Raw genomic sequence first — 17,018 nt, forward strand, 5'->3', positions numbered from 1 at the left:
TTCGCACTTCCGTGGCCTCTGTTCAGTTCATCTTTGTCTTACACTGTCTGGATTTCACTGAAAGTAAAAATGAGTAGGAATTTGATTTTATTGGTGTGGTTTTTACTTGGAAACGTCACAAAGATGGCATCATTGTTTCTCTAAGAGAAACTTGAGCAAGAGAAAAACATGTTAAGGACTGGAAGTTCTAGGCCCTGTGTGACAAGTTTGGGAGGAGAGTCAAGGTCTGGGAACAACCCTGTGAAAAGAAACTTTTAGACTTTGGTTCCTGGAACTCTGATCACCCTTTTCTTTCATTCGTTTCATGTATGAGTGTGAAGCTAAGTCACAAACTCCACAATAGAGAGAATGTGACTTCCTTAATTTTCTTATAACTTATTTCCAGTCCCCACTTTGCCTGGTGGTCATTTCACTGGGTTATGCTTAATTTCCAGGCTTCTTAGGGATCATCAAATTGTCAAGGCCTGGCATCATTTATTTCTCTTCCCAGGTTGCCACTTGTATGCCATTAACACTCACCACAGCAGAGAGCTGAGGATTGTTGTTGCAATTCGGAATAAACTGCTTCTGATCACAAGGAAACACAACAAGCCATGCGGGGTGACCAGCATCTCACTGTTATCTCCCCTGTCAGAGTCACCTGTTGAAGAATTCCAGTATATCCGGGTACGTTTGGTCTTCGGATTGCTTCACTCCTGGCCAAGGTGTCACAAGGCAGGCTCCCTCCTTCCACCCAGACTCTGTCGTCCACTGGGGTTGCCCCACAGCTCAGTAACCCCCTGGGGGAGCCCTTGCCTGCTGCCCTGGTTCTCCCAGAGGGCAAAGGTGAACAGGGCTTTTCCGACTCCATCAAGCTCCTTCACGCCAGTGAGCACCTAAAGATGCTGCTTGAGTGGTGGTCATTTGTGGATGTGCAGAAATATAGAATCACTGTGCCATGTACCAGAAACTAATGTAGTTTAAAAGTCAATTATACTTCAAAAACAAACAAACTTGTGGAAAAAGAGACCAAATTTGTGGTTACCAGAGGCAGGGGATAAGGGGACGGGGAAATGAAGGAAGGTGGTCAAGAGGTAAAAACTTCTCGTTGTAAGATAAATAAGTACCAGGGTGATAACTATAGTTAAGACTGCTGCATGTTATCTATGGAAGTTAACAGCGTGAATCCTAAGAGTTCTCATCACGAGGAAAATTTTTTTTCTTTTTCTCTTATTTTGTATCTGTATAAGATGATGGATGTTCACGAAACTTATCGTGGTAATTGTTTCATGATGTGTGTAAGTCAAATCATTATTGTACACCTTAAACTTACACAGTGCTGTATGCCAATTATATCCCGATAAAACTAGGAGGGAAAAAAGATGCTTTTCTAGGTATTGGGGATACAGCAATGAATCAGAAAAAGTGTCTCTTCTTGTAGAGTTTGCTTTCTAGTTGCAGGACAACAGAAATAGGCCAATGAATCTCTGCGTCCTGAGGACAACAGTAAAGCAGGGAAAGGGGATAGAGGGTCATGGATTGGGGCAGTGGGGGATCTCTTTAGAAAGGGGGGTCTCAGAAGCCCTCTCTGAAAATGTTACATTTGAGCAGAGATCCAGATCAACCATGGGAATGATGAGGTTCCCTGTGGGGAAGGGTCTCCTGGGCAGAAGGAGCAGCCAGTCAGGACCCAGTGGCCCCACTCAAGGCACAGCCAAGAGTGGGCAGTTGCAGCCGAGGGAACAGGAGGGGTCAGTATATGGGGACCAGGGTCTCTTGAGCCCTGAAGGCCTTTGCAAAGACATTGGCTTTGATGCCTAGCTAAGGAGAAGCCATTGAAAGGTTTGAAGCAGAGAAATGGTAGGTTTTTAAAGGGCCATTCTGGCTACTGGACAGAGAAGAGCGTAGGGGACCCAGAGTGGAATAAGGAGTCTGCTAAGAGGCTGAGGCAGGATCCTAGCAAGAGATACTGGCAGCTTTGGTAGCTGGACAGGTGGGAGGGCGCCAAGGGCAAAGCTGCCCTCTTGCCTTAGCCAGTAGGATTTGCTGCTGGATTGAGGGTGGAGCCTGTGAAAGAAGCCTCCTGGAGGGTCAGGGCCCTTCCTGATCTCATCGTTCTAACTTTTTAAAAACTATGGTACATCAAGGTGTGCAATGTGTCAACTGTTGGTTACTAAGGCAGAGTATGCCCATAGGCAAGCTGAGAAGTTATTTTTGCCTATAGTTTAAGCTGCCTGAATTATGCAGTCAGTTTCTGCAAATATTCAATTCAGAACAGAACAGCATAACAGTTAAAACAAGTTACAGTCTTGCTCTAAATAGGTTTTAGTCTTCTCATCCAGTAATTAGCAACCTTAATGAGTATTTCTATAGAGCACATACCTTTATATGGAGTATAAGCTCTGAAATCAGACTCCCTGAATTCAGATCTTGGCTCTGCCACATATAAACTGTGTGACTGTAGGCAAGTCATGTGACTTTTGAGCCTCAGTTTCCTCACCTGTGAAGTAGAATAATAGCCTTACCTACTTCATTAGGTTGTTTTGAGGATTCAGTGAGAACAGTGCCTGGCACTGTGTTTAAGTGTTCAAAAAGGTTTCCAATTATTACTATTGGCATTATTATTATTATTATTATTACTGAATCACAGGACAGGACCAGACTGACTGAGAGCTAACACGGATCACACTGTTGAATCAGCTTTGTAAAATTGTTTCCTGGCCTCTCCCCTTTGTAGTGGACAGAGGTCTGAGCCTTGAGGACACTCTGTGGGAGGGAGAAGTCTGATGCCATCCCTGCCCCTCTTTTCCTGCCCTGCCTTCCCTGCAGGCCCAGGGCTCTGCAGGAGCCTGGGTGCATCCTCTTCTGGACGGGGGTGCCCAGTGGTGGGGTTGATATGAAGACAGCTGCTCTGTCCTCACCCCTGTCCCCTCCGTCATCGACCGCACAGGAGATCTGTCTGTCCGACTCTCCGGCAGTGATGACCTTGGTAGATGGGCCAACGGAAGAGAGTGACAATCTCATCTGCGTGGCTTACCGGCACCAGTTCGATGTGGTGAACGAGAGCACGGGGGAGGCCTTCAGGCTGCACCATGTGGAGGCCAACAGGGTGAGTTGACAGATATGGGGGCCAATGCAGACCAAGAAGACTAGGAGTTGGGTCTTCTAAACTTTGTGATGTCATAATGAGGATTTCTTTAAAACTGTGTACTATTTATCATATCAGTACCATGTGATATATACTATTTAGGCTGCACCACCTGAAGCTGCCCAAAGATTCAGTCTAATATAATATAACTACCCGTCGTCCTGTTCAGCTTTTCCAGGCCTCTCCCTGCCATTCCATCCTTCCCAACAAAAATGAAGAGTCAAAAGCTAAATGTAAATAACTGAGTAAATGAGAACATTTGTTTGGTAATTCATGCTGGAAGGGTCTTTGGGGAGTAAGGTTGCTCTCAGTGGCCCTGCAGACTCACAGCTCAGGGCCTGGATGGCAGGGGAGGATACAGCCCCCGTCTCCATCCCCGTAGAGGCCCATCAGGAAAGGAAGGCAATATGAAACACTATTAGGAGGGAGAGAAAGAGCAGCTGAGGGTCTACACCACTTGGCCTGAGCTGCATCAAGGGCAGCATGTCTCGGACTTGGACAGAATCTAGGGCCCACATGAAACAGCACCGAAGCACTGCAGAGGACCACGTGGGTTCTGAGCGCGAGTGCCCTGGAATGCCTGTCGCTGAGCTGCTCCACGCTGCTAGGGCAGATCGCAGAGGTCTTCAGCCAACTTGTCGCTGTGAAGCAGGGCAAGGCCTGATAACACCTGAGCCATCTGAAATCTGCATAGCGTGGTGCCAGCACTCCCGCTTCCATACCAAAGACACGGCAGAATGAGGATGCTGTCCCCAAGGAGAATGTCCTTCCTGACAAGGAATGTAGTTCCCAACCTACAGGCTTCCCCCAGTCCTGCTCAGCTGGACCATAGAGACTGAGGAATTTAATTATACTTTACAAGAAATCAAAAATGCAACTTATATTTGGACAAACCCTACATAAATTTTCACTAAAATTGCTAATTTCTGTATTAAGAAGACTGAACACCTAATGAGAACAAGATTTTAAGAAACAGAAAAATCAGAAAAAGAAACATCTAGATATAATTAGGAGGCCTTCTTCAACTGTTATCAATCACAGCTCAGTCTGTCCTTTCGTGTGTGTGTGTGTGTGTGTGTGTGTGTGTGTGTGTGTGTGTGTGTGTGTGTACACAGAAATATATACAAGTTTGGTGCTCAAACTTGTCTGCAATAGAAGTTATCTGAGGTGCTTCAAATGTTACCAGTGCCCATGTCCCACCCCCAGAGATTTCACTGGTCTTGGGTGCCGCATGGGCTTTGGAATTTTTAAATGATCCCCAGGTGATGCAGCCAAGCTTGGGAACCACTGGTACACATTGCTTCTTGATCCTGGCTATAAGTGCCAAGAAAGCTTTAAAAACATCATTGCTCTGACCCCACCCCCGATCAGTTAAATCAGAATTCCTGGGTGAATGTTACTTGGGAGTCAATCTGTTTTAAGTCTCCCCCTGATGCTACTATAGACCTCGTAAAAGAAATCCATCCTGAAATTCTTTCTAACTTAAAGCTAAGAGGGCTCCCCTCCACCCCAACAGCTGGGAACCTACCATCTCTTCCAGCTGCCGACTTCTGAGGAAGAATCTGGCCTTTAAAAGTTCTTGCCCTGTCTCACTTTTCAAAACTCTCTGTATGACCATCCAAAACAGGCAGGAAAATCATGGCCCAGCAGGTCTTCGCTCAGTGTGTCCTGGCAACTAGTTTCCTAAGATTTAACTTGCTTTTTCTGGTGATTATTAACTTATATTTAACACCCTGATAATTCATTAGAGTGTTTGTGGATTTTTTTCTCTCTTAAGATTCATGAAGTCCCAGGAAAAAAATGGGTTAAAAACAGTTTTCTTTGATGGTTTCTGTGTTTTATTTTTCTGAAAGCTGTGAAGAACAATCCTAAAAATTTCTGTCTTTTCTTCAATATGCTTTTTAAAACAAAGATACAAAGCTTTTCTCTAAGAGAAAATGTTAAAAAAAAAAATTTTGTTGTTGTTGTTATTAAGCCCTTGCCTGGATCTGAGTGGGTCAGTGTGCGTGTTCCCTCCTAGTAAATCAGCAGCTGCTGAGGTTTTGCTGAGCGGGCAGAGGTGCTGAGACAGTGGCTCATCTTTGCAAGGAATTTACTGTCCAGTTAGGAAGATAAGCCCTAGAGAAATAAGGAAGGTAATAAACATGATTTCTAATAGCTGGTCAGCAGCGGTCTGCGGGAACAGGATTTCTTCCTAGCAAGACGTTCCTGCAGCACAGGCCCTGAGTGCAGTGGGGGCAGGAGAGAGAGGTTGACCCTCCTCGGTCCTTGGGGATTTAGTGCCGGTCAAGTTACCTTGCCGCCTGCCCACTCTGTGCACGGTGCCCTAGGGGTTGTTGGCCTGGCCTAGTTTCCTGCCCACTGTCCACCTCTCTTCTCAGCCAAGACCCCTCGATTCCGATTTCAGGTTTCAGCCCCCGTCAGGGTCTTAGAGAGTCCCAGCTTGAGAGAAGAACTGTTTAAGAAGCACCAGAACAGCATCCTGAAAGTCATCATCAAGTTCATTTTACCAACAGGCCTACTGTGACCTACTGCCCTGGCTCCAACAGCCATCACTGGCCTCTTCCCAAAACAGAGGCCTCCTCTGGAGGGAAGTGCAGACCTGGTAACGGGATCTGGGCCTCTGGTTTATTTGGGTCCTGGGCCTGTCCTGTCTGCCCAGAACCCAGCAAGTCTCAATTGGGAGCTCACTCTGAAATCATGTGGGGAGGCTGGACACTGACCCCACAGGGGCGACCTCTTTCACTTGTTACAAGTCTGTTTGTGTTCCAAATTTTCACAATCACCATATGTTACTTCCACCATTTTTAAATGCCAATAAGATGAACTATTTATTTTTAATCAAGTGAAAAATAAAAAGCCAACACCTATGTCCTACTCTAGACCTGCTATATCAGGGTCTCTAGGAGCGAGAACCCAGAAGATGTATCTTTTTTTTTTTTTTTTTTTAGTAATTTCACTTGTAAGTATTTATTTCCAGATCTCTTTCTGTTACACTGATTGATTGATTTACTTTTTTTATTGAGTTATAGTCATTTTACAATGTTGTGTCAAATTCCAGTGTAGAGCACAGTTTTTCAGTTACACATGAACATACATATATTCATTGTCACATTTCTTTTTTGCTGTGAGCTACCACAAGATCTTATATATATTTCCCTGTGCTATACAGTATAATCTTGTTTATCTATTCTACATTTTGAAATCCCAGTCTGTCCCTTCCCACCCCCACCCCCTTGGCAACCACAAGTTTGTATTCTATGTCTATCAGTCTGTTTCTGTTTTGTATTTATGTCATTTTGTTTTGTTTTGTTTTTTTAAGATTCCACATTTGAGCGATCTCATATGGTATTTTTCTTTCTCTTTCTGGCTTACTTCACTTAGAATGACATTCTCCAGGAACATCCATGTTGCTGCAAATGGCATTGTTAGTTTTTATGGCTGAATAGTATTCCATTGTATAGATATACCACTTCTTCTTTATCCAGTCATCTTTTGATGGACATTTAGGCTGTTTCCATGTCTTGGCTATTGTAAATAGTGCTGCTATGAACATTGGGGTGCAGGTGCCTTTTTGAAGTAGGGTTCCTTCTGAATATATGCCTAGGAGTGGGATTACTGGGTCATATGGTAAGTCTATTCCTAGTCTTTTGAGGAATCTCTATACTGCTTTCACAGTGGCTGCACCAAACTGCATTCCCACCAGTAGTGTAGGAGGGTTCCCTTTTCTTCACAGCCTCTCCTGCATTTTCATTTGTGGACTTTTAAATTATGGCCATTCTGACTGATGTGAGGTGATACCTCATCGTAGTTTTGATTTGCATTTATCTGATAATTAGTAATATTGAGCATTTTTTCATGTGCCTATTGATCATTTGTATTTCTTCCTTGGAAAATTGCTTGTTTAGGTCTTCTGCCTATTTTTGGATTGGGTTGTTTGTTTTTTTCTTATTAAGTCATGTGAGCTGTTTATATATTCTGGAGATCAAGCCTTTGTCAGTTTTATCTTGTGCAAAAATTTTCTCCCTTTCTATAGGTTGTCGTTTTGTTTTGTTTATTATTTCCTTTGCTGTGCAAAAGCTTGTAAGTTTCATTAGGTCCCATTTGTTTATTCTTGCTTTTATTTCTATTGCTTGGGCAGACTGCCCTAGGAGAACATTTTTAAGATGTATGTCAGATAATGTTTTGCCTATATTTTCTTCTAGGAGGTTTATTTTATCTTGTTTTATGTTTAAGTCTTTGATCCATTTTGAGTTTATTTTTGTGTGTGGTGTAAGGGAGTGTTCTAGCTTCATTGATTTATGTGCTGCTGTCCAGTTTTTCCCAACACCATTTGCTGAAGAGATTTTCTTTATTCCATTGTATATTCTTGCCCCCTTTGTCAAAGGTTAGTTGACCAAAAGTTTGTGGGTTCATTTCTGGGCTCTCTATTCTGTTCCATCAGTCTATATGTCTGTTTTTGTACCAATACCATGCTGTTTTGATTACTGTTGCTCTATAGTATTATCTGAAGTCTGGAAGAATTATTCCTCCAGCCTCTTTCTTTTTCTTCAGTAATGTTTTGGCAATTCTAGGTCTTTTGTGGTTCCATATAAATTTTATTATGATTTGTTCTAGTTCTGTGAAATATGTCCTGGGTAATTTGATAGGGATTGAATTAAATCTGTAGATTGCCTAGGGCAGTATGACCATTTTAACAATATTTATTCTTCCAATCCAGGAGCATGGGATATCTTTCCATTTTTTAAAGTCTTCTTTAATTTCCTTAATCAGTGTTTTATAATTTTTCATGTATAAGTCTTTCACCTCCTTGGTTAGATTTATTCCTAGGTATTTTATTACTTTGGGTGCTATTTTAAAGGGGATTGTTTCTTTACTTTCTTTTTCTGTTGATTCATCATTAGCGTAAAGAAATGCAACTAATTTTTGAACGTTAATCTTGTAACCTGCTACCTTGCTGAATTCTTTGATCAGAAGACGTATCTTTTAAAACCTCTCTAGCCGATTATCATGTCCTCACTTGGTCAAGAAACAGTGCTGCAGAGAATGACTCCTACCAGGCCCCTCACCCGGGAGAAGACATTTATATCAAAGCACGAACTGGATCTCACCTGCCAAGTGCTAATGAAGGTCTGATGAAATGCGATGGAGGGGCTGAGGAGGAAGTGATTACGTCTGAGCTGTGGTCTCTGTCCCCAAATTTCGGCCTGTGGCTGGAGCTGCACCATGGCTGCCCTGCGGCCTGAAACTCTAAACACGGCTGTGCTTGTCCACCTGTTAGCACCGTCCTGGGCTAGCCCCCTGACAGACACACTGATGCCAACAACTTCCCTGGTGTCTGCTTCCACCGTGCACGGACTGTGGTCTGGAAGGCCACCTGAAGTTCCTCTCCTCCTGTCACTGCCTCATTGCTCCCCTGCCCCCAGACACAGACACAGGCCTAGTCTTTAAACTGACAGGCTGTGCAGTTCATCTTTTTCACTACTGTTACCCCTCCTATAATTATAAACACGGCCACCACTGAATGAGCTCTCCTGGGTACCAGACCCTGGGCCAGAGCACTTCATACACATTATCTCAAAAACTCTTCCCAGCAACCTGTGGGGAAAGTGCTGTTCACTTCCCTGTTTCTGCAGAAAAGGAAACTGAAGCTCAGAAAGGAGGAATCACTTATTTACCCCAAACCACATAGCTAGTAAGTAGCAGAGGCAGGACTTGAACCTAGGCTGCCTGGCTCCGATGGCCATGCCTTAAAGCCAGCACCCTGCAGCATCCCCAGCCGCGTCAAAGAGAGTGACTGGAGAGCAGTTCCGGAATGCGGGGCTGGCGGGCAGCGCTTGGCCCCTCCCCTCTGGAAGTTCACAGTCTAGCAGAGCAGAGACAGTTACACCCACCAGGGCTCGAGGCCTCTGGCTGAGATAAATGTCATCTAACTGACAAGTATTGGGACACCTGAGGAGGAAGTGACCCTAAGTCAAAGTGCCAGGGACAGGAAAGTTCCCCTCAGGGGCCCAGAGGGGCTCAAGGGCTAGTCCCTCATGTGATGTACCCCATCGGTGCCAGTTCTGTAGCTAAATGATGCCCCCAGCTGACATTCACGGATCAGGTACAAAGTATCAGGCCCCGCGTGAGGTGCTTACATAAACGACCTCATGGAATCCTCAGCCCATCGGGATGGAGCTTCTTCTTATCTCCCATGTTACAAATGAAGACACAGGTCTCAAGAGGTCAACCCACGGCCTAGGTGTACGTGCCTCTGAAGTGGCAGAGCTGGGATTTCATTTACTCAGACGTGCGTTCACCAAGTACAGACTCCGCTCCTGCCACGCACCAGGCCCTGATCTCTGTGCCGAGGTGGTGACACTGAGCAGGACAGCAAGGCCTCTGCTTCATGCCACTGAGGTTCCAGCGGGGAGGAGGGCACCAGTAAACAAGCAAGTGAACGTCAGATGGCAGTATGCCCTGCAGAGGATTAAAACAGAGGGCAGCAATCTGTAGTGGGCAAGGAATCACTGGGATTTGACCCCCAAGTCTTTCTGATCCCAGAATCAGCACTCTTGACCTCTGGGCCTCGGTGTCTCCCACCCGCACAGGCCCCCCCCCCAACTCTCATTGATGGTATTTGCCCCATTATACCTTGTCTTATGTACTTGTAAGCTCTTCTGACTTTTTCTGGAGGGGTGAGACCCTGCGCTTTCATTTCTGCTTGCTTAAGGGCACCGAGTACAACACTGGCTAATAAGAGGTAGGCGAGGAACTTGCCAGAGACAAGGCAGAGGCCCTGGCTGAGGGTGGCCAGCAGGGGGTTCAGCACAGCCGTGGGACCTTTAGAGGAGAAGGCTGTGTTTGGGTGCAGCAGTGAGGAGGGCCAGCTGGGCAGAGGGCCTGCAGGGCGCCCAGCGCGGTGCTTGGCAGCACAGAGCCTGGAAGGGGCTGGAGAGAGACGAGCCGGGGGAGACAAGGGCATGCGCCACTGCCTGGGAGAGGGGTCCTAGCCGGGGCGCAGCAGGGGCACACAAAGGACCTCTGAGAGACACAGAAGAGGAGGCTGCTGGACTTGGATGCGAAGGGGCGCCCTGAGAATTTGAGGGTAGCTCTGAAAACAAAAAGAGGAAGTTTCAAGGGGAACTAGACTCATGCAACATAAAGACAATAACCTCCACTGAGTGCTGACTATGGGGCAGGCCCTTTGCAGAAGTGTTTGCCTTGAATCAGGGCCCTCTCATGACGTCTGGCAGAACAAGGGTCATCGTTATACCCGCTCACGGATGAAGACCTGGGGCCAGAGGTTGCGCCATTTGCCACAGAGCACGGAGGCAGGGAGTGGTACAGGCAGGACTGCAACTCGAGTCTGTCTGGCCAGAGACGTGCTCCCGTCTGCTCCCCGACACTGCCTCCTGTGTTCTTGGTTGTGGAATCTCTCGCATTTGAGAGAACAAAAGACTTAGGAATACGGACTGAGCTCTGAGGAGACTGTGTGCCTGAGGTTGTAGACTTAGAGATTTTGAGCAGAGTAAAATCTGAAGCTATGAAGGTGGGTATTTTTCTAAATGAGAGAAGAGCCAAGAAATGGAAGAATGATCAGAAGTGGGAGAGAGGGCAGGAGGGAGGGGACGTCCTGCATCAGAGGCTGTGGAGAACTGGACAGAGAGATGAGCTGTGGCTGGAGGCCAGCAGAAACAGAGGCCCAGGAAGAAGAGCTTGCCCAGGCCCCAGAACTGGGGCTTCTGACACCCTCCACATTGAGTCATGCCTCCTCCCTTGCAGCAGAGGGGAGAGAACAGAAGCGGGTCGTGGTGATCTTAAGAGTCAGAATCCACGTTTGAGGCAGGAGGAAGCATGGCTGAAGTGCCAGAGGGTTAAGGTAGGAAAGAACCAGAGACGCGGTTCAGATCCTGGCAGTGGCACCTACTAGCTGAGGGACTAGAGCATCTTCACCTCTGTGAGCCTCACTTTCCTCATCTGTAAAATGGGAGCAATACCTTCTACTTTCCAGGGTTGATGTGAGAGTGAAATGAAAAAGCTCTGTGAGCCGGAGCACATGGTATGAATAGGAGGCATTTCAATAGAAAGAGTGGAGACGTCCATCTACAGAGCTTCTCAAAGGGTATGAAGAGACGCGGGGAGGTGGGGAGGACCCCAGTGCTTTACTGAGTTTACAGAGAGCCGTGACTTGAGAAAGTTTCTTCATAGCATCAGTGTCCAGCCTGCCCACTACCATTGCCCGTTATCATTGCAGGTTAATTTCGTTGCAGCTATTGATGTGTACGAAGACGGAGAGGCCGGTCTGCTCCTGTGTTACAACTGTAAGTAAAGGATGTGTTTTTATCTTTATTTGCTAAAATAAACCTTTTTTTCCATACAATTTACAGGGACTTAACTCTAGATTCACCTGATGTATCGTTCCTATGTCTTTAACTGCACTCCAGTGAGCATCTCAAACTTGCATTCCTACCTGGCTCTCCCAATACGCCAGCCCTCCAGGTGAGGTGGTACAAAAGCTGCCGCCTGGAGGTGTCTCAGGATGTGGGGGTGATCGTGGTGGCTTCCATCTAGGGAGCCCTCACTGTGTGCCACGTGCTGTGCTCCGCGTGCCCCGGTCGTTGTTCCACTTACTTCTTAGCTTCTGTTATACTGTCTGGAGTCTGGAGATAAGGCAGCTGAGGCTTGGAGCAGTGAGCTGCCTTTCTTAAGGTTGTGCAGCTGCAAACAGCAGGTTTGGGTCAGATGGCAGGGTGGGTTTCGGGCAGACCAGAGATACCAAAGAGGGTCTTTAAGAATTTTCAGCATTTCAGAAGCTAATATGAAACTACAATAGAAAGGATCTTTTTTAAGGCTAACAGGTAGTAATATGTTTTTCTGGGTGAGGCTGCCCAGACTGAAATAATAAAAAAAATTTTTTCAGCCTAGAATTGTATTGGTTTAGGTTGGTGATGCTGGTTACATCACAGGGGGCAGATATTTTACTTAGTTAATCTTTGATTAGTGAGTATGGTAATTTTCAGGAGAGAAAATTGTATGATAATCATCCTCTTTTAAAGTTCGAGACTTATGAGGAATACGTTAGGAGGAGGTAGTCACAAGGAAAGAACTTCAACTTTTTATAAATCACCCTTTTAGGATGTTTTATCCACAGATCTATCTAAACCCTCCTTGATACAATACATCTTTAATAGCCCATTTGATGAGAAGGGCCACACATAAGGGGTCAGGAACAGGCCACGTGGCCGTGCCCCAGCATGGATCCTGCGGCCAGTACTCAGATGGCCAGGTCACTGCTGCTGCTGTCACCCCCTGTCCCAGGTTCACAGGGACAAGCAGAGCAGGAAGCACATATGTGAAGTCACTTCTATATAATGTTAATCTCTTTAAAGTTTGGTCTTTTTACTTTATTGAAAAACCAATGAGAAAAACTTACGGCTTTAAAAATTGATGTAGATTTTTTTTTCTTTCAACTGTTTGAAAGAATGAGGGCAATTTTAGGTAGGAAAGAAGTTAAGGACAGAAAGAGAGCAGGTTTTTAGAAAGTGATGGTGAATCCCAAAATGAAAAGGGAGAGTGGAAACAATGTGAACGACGAGCTCCCTACACGAATCTGAAGCTGATGGACAGTAGCAGGTATTGCTCTGGCAGGCGGGCAGGCAGGCGGGAGCGGTCCAGCGCCGGGCCAGGTGCAGTTCCAGCGGCCTTTGTCTCCTGGAGCCCCTTGGGAAGCTCCTTCTCCCCTGACTCTGATCATTTCCTGGTTGGAGACTCTGGCTTCATCTCAGGTTGGCATCAGCGTGGGTCTGGCCTTGGCGATCCTGGAGGTCCCCAGACCCACCTCAGTCTCCCCAAACCATGCCACTTCATCTGTTTCTTTGTGTCAGAAATGTGGCTTTCGGATTCCATCTCCTGCTTCCTCCCAGCAGGTTGGCAGATACCTGGGGAACAACCCCAGGAGAACCAGTTGGTTTTCCCCAGCTACCCAGGCCACTTCTGTGACTCTTCCCACACACAGTGCACACTCGTTTGCTTGTTTTGGTCCATGTTCTTGTCTTGGTCACAGACGCCTGTATGGTAAAGGCCTTTCCGACCAGATGCTGTAAAATTATTTCATTCCCTGAAAATTTGAAACTGATTTTTATAAGTCTGCTCCTTTCTATTAAAAAGCAAAACAACATTTAAAAATAACCCAGAATTTTCTATAGAGAAATTTTTATCTCAGATAAGTTAAAGAACTTTCTACATGCAGAAAGGGACTTTTCTTCAGAGAAATTTGTTTTAAAATTAGAAATAATATCTGTACGCTATTCTCCACCAGCTGGATGGGAAAGGTCAAAGGAGGGAGGGTCAGAGACTTTGAGCCACTTTCTGTGCAGTGACTTTCTTAGAATCCTGCCCCCCGCCTCAGCCCCGTTCAGGTGGCCCTTTTTAACCACAAGGATGGCCTTCTCTGTGCCAGCCCCATGCTGGGCTCCAGGCTCCGGAGACACAAGAGTAAATAGGGACGCAGTGAGCTCACATTTCCGGGCGAGCCAGGCATGGGCGCCAGCTCATGGAGTGTGAACGGCCTTCACAGCTCTGGGGTTTGAGAAAAACACTTCAATTACTTTTGTGCATCAGTTCAGTCCAATTTGGAGGCCCCTCCCCGCAGGTGCAGAGACCACCAGCGTTACTTACTGGGAGGGAGAGCCCTCTGCTCCCCTGGAAAGCGGGGAAGGGGCCTCTGAGCTACAGGCTCGTCGCCTCCAGGCTCAGGTGGCAGCTCCACTCTGAGGCAGGCTGAGGCTGGGTCTGGCCTCCCCAGACACGATACAGCCACCTGACCCATCCAGGATGCTCCGTGCTCAGGGTCCCCGGTCTCCTCCAGCCCAACCCCCTCAAACCCTCCAGCAGTTTGCTCTCCCCTGGTGGGGGCTGGGGTGGGACGGGGCAGTGCAGAGGGGATGTGTGTGTGGGACCTGAGCCTTTAGAAACACAAGGCTGCTGTGTCCTCCCTGAGTCATTCATTCATTCAGCAGGTATTTACCAGGCATCTCCCACACCTAAAGTTTTCAGCAGTCAATAAAATACATACAAATCCAGCCATGGGGGAGTTCACATTTGAAAGAGAGCAGGTAGCCAATTAACAAGACAAATAAGAAAGGTAGTATGTGAAATGGTGCTGAGGGGAAATAGTGCAGGGAAGCAGGGACCAGGGGCTGGGTCAGGCAGCAGCGGGGACTGCCTGTCACCCTTTACAGCAAGTGGGAAAGGAGGACCTCGCTGGAAGAGGAGTGCGGAGAGAAGACCCAGAGGGTGTCCCAGAGCGGGACCAGAAGATACCAGGGCGGGTATTCCAGGCAGGGGCAAGAGCAGGTGTAAAGACCTTGAGGAGGGAACATTCCAGGGTGTTCCAGGTGACCCCAAGATGACCCCTGATCACAGCAGAGTGAGTGAGGGTGAGAGTGGATGAAAATGACAGCAGCAGAGAGGACCAGACTCAGCCAGGCCTGTGGGCAAAAGGCCTCTGCATTGCACTCTGGTGATCAAGGGCGACAGGATCTGACTTAGGTGTAGGAGGACCACCTGGCCGCTGTGTGCAGACTGAACTGAAGTGGGGAAGGGCTGGGAGACTGTGCTCAGCTGATGAAGATGACGTGGCTTGGACCAGAATGACAGTGGTGGAGGTCCAGATCCTAGAGGTACTTTACATGTGAGAACCAAGATGACTGGTCTAGGAGGGGACGAGGAAAGGGCAGGAGCAGCTGGAAGACTGGAAAATATCATTTCCTGAGACGAGGGAACCTTTAAGAAGAGCAAGTTTGGGGGGAAATTTCAAGAATTCAGTTATGACATGTCCACACCTCCAAGATATCCCAGTGGAGACAGTGACGATCACCTGGTTTGAGGCGGGAGCTAGAGATACTCACTGCGGGTGGTGAGCATATGAGTGATGTTATCTAAGGGGGTTGCCAGCCGGGAAGTGGGGAGAGAGCCAGGAGGAACCAGCAAAGGAGACAGGAGCGTCTGGAGAGAGGAAAGCAGGCAGTGCTGAAGAGGCGAGTGACCCGCTGTGCCATTTGCCTCAGATAGAGAGAGATGTGTCTGAGGACGTGCTTGGGTTCACAAGGTCCTTAGGAAAGCTTGACAAGGGCAGCTGTGTTTGGCAAAGCAATGGGGGCAGAAGCCTGACTGCACGGGTCAGGAGAGAGTGGGAAAGAGGAAGTAGAGACGGGAGTCCAGACAAGTCTTTCAAAGAATTTTGCTTTAAGGGAAAAAGAGTGAGGAAGGGTGTAACAGCTGGAGGGGAAGAGAGGTCCAAGGATTTTGTTTTCTAAAACAAAATGTGTAAGGCAGTAGGAAAAGCTCCGATGGGGAAGGGGAAACAGGCGGTGCAGGACAGAGAGACCTGTCACAGCAAGTCCCTGAGGGGCCAAAGCCGTGGGCCAGCGTGGGAAGAGGGTGAGCTGCCCCTCAGAGCATCCAGGAGGCGGTGCATGGGGACCGGGGGTGCGGGCTGGGAGATCCAGGTGTCCCTCCTGAGCGTTTGTTTTCTCAGGGAGCAAGGTCTTCAGCTGCAAGTGAGGATGCTTTTCCTCCCCTAGTGAATCCAGTGTAGCAAAAACGGAACAATACCGACCCTGGTTAGTTTTCTTTCCCAGTAACTCTCTCTGTTAGATCAACAATGATAAGACAGTATAAGGTGACTGCTTAACCAGGCACAGAGGTCACAGCAAAGGAGTCCCTAAGCCCTGACGGGGCAGGAGCTTTAGAGGTGGCCTCCTGTCGCTGCGGCCACCCCCAGCCTGGCCCCGCATCGCAGGCCTTGGCAGCAGCTCTGGCCCCACAGCCTCTCCCCTCTCACACAGGGGCTGCACCTTTCAATTCCAACACTAGGAATGGGGAAGCTGCTTCATGGATGTGACATTGGTTATTAGGATGATGAAAATGTTACGAAATCAGATTGTGATGATGCTGTACGACTCTAAACATACCACAAGTCATTGAATTGAATGCTTAAAATGGATGAATTTTATGGTATATAAACTATATCTCAGTAAAACTGTTTTTAAAAAATAATTTAAAAATAAAAATTGGCTAAAATATGATGGGCTTCTGGAATAAAAGGAGCCTTTGTCTCTGCATCACTTTCTCACACTAAGTGGGTCTGAACTTCCAGGACTTGTGTTTGGAGCTCAGGGCAGGCCAGGAACAGGGTAACCGAATGAACGTGGCCTTAATCTAGTGCTGGCTCCGGTTCACCGAGGAGATACAGGCATATGGCTTCAAGTTTTCATAATAAAATACTGGGCTGGGGGAGTGTACCGCTCCCAGCACACAGGTCCTGCTGAGTGAGGCTCAGAGTGTGACCCTCCTTGTAGGAGGGCTTCCTCCATCCTAGGGCTGCAAACAGGAGCCCCTTCTTCCCTGTAGTCAAGCCCACTCCATTCTCCCCATGGGGGACTTGTGAGACTTTGCACCTCTTTGCCTCAATTTTCTCATCTGTAAAATGAGCATAATAAGAGCATCCACTTCATCAGGCTGTACAGATTAAACAGGAGACTGTTTTAAAGCTCAGTGCCTGGTACGTAGTAAATTCTCCAAACATGGCAGCTATGATGATTCGTTACAGTAATATTAATCTGGCTCAGGCTGCCTCCTGACCCTGAGAATCTGGCATCGTGGCAATATTCACACTGGCTTTTGTAAAGAACGAGCACATAGGATGCTATTCTTGTTACCTGTTTCTCATTTATCTAATGACGGTGACCTGAGTGTCGTCTCTAACAAAAATGAGTTGCTGTTGTTTCCTTGCAGACAGTTGCATCTATAAAAAGGTTTGCCCGTTTAATGGTGGCTCTTTTTTGGTTCAACCCTCTGCGTCAGATTTCCAGTTCTGTTGGAACCAGGCTCCCTATGCGATCGG

The 17,018-nt window shown here is 47.1% G+C and overlaps 1 protein-coding gene across 5 annotated transcripts in view; it reads left to right on the forward strand.

Moving 5' to 3' along the window:
- The window catches only part of GARNL3 (GTPase activating Rap/RanGAP domain like 3), a 138,734-nt gene that overhangs the window by 113,592 nt on the left and 8,124 nt on the right, over nucleotides 1-17,018 (forward strand). For all 5 annotated transcript variants that reach the window (XR_004319493.1, XM_032478462.1, XM_032478463.1 and 2 more), the window contains 4 exons: nucleotides 491-666; nucleotides 2,930-3,088; nucleotides 11,367-11,433; nucleotides 16,910-17,017. Coding sequence is in view for 4 of the 5 variants with exons in the window: in XM_032478462.1 (XP_032334353.1) it covers nucleotides 491-666; nucleotides 2,930-3,088; nucleotides 11,367-11,433; nucleotides 16,910-17,017 (510 nt within the window). In the remaining variant the exon portion in view is untranslated. The remainder of the gene's footprint in view (nucleotides 1-490; nucleotides 667-2,929; nucleotides 3,089-11,366; nucleotides 11,434-16,909; nucleotide 17,018) is intronic.

Source organism: Camelus ferus, chromosome 4 (assembly GCF_009834535.1).
Source record: "Camelus ferus isolate YT-003-E chromosome 4, BCGSAC_Cfer_1.0, whole genome shotgun sequence".
Lineage (NCBI taxonomy): Eukaryota > Metazoa > Chordata > Mammalia > Artiodactyla > Camelidae > Camelus > Camelus ferus.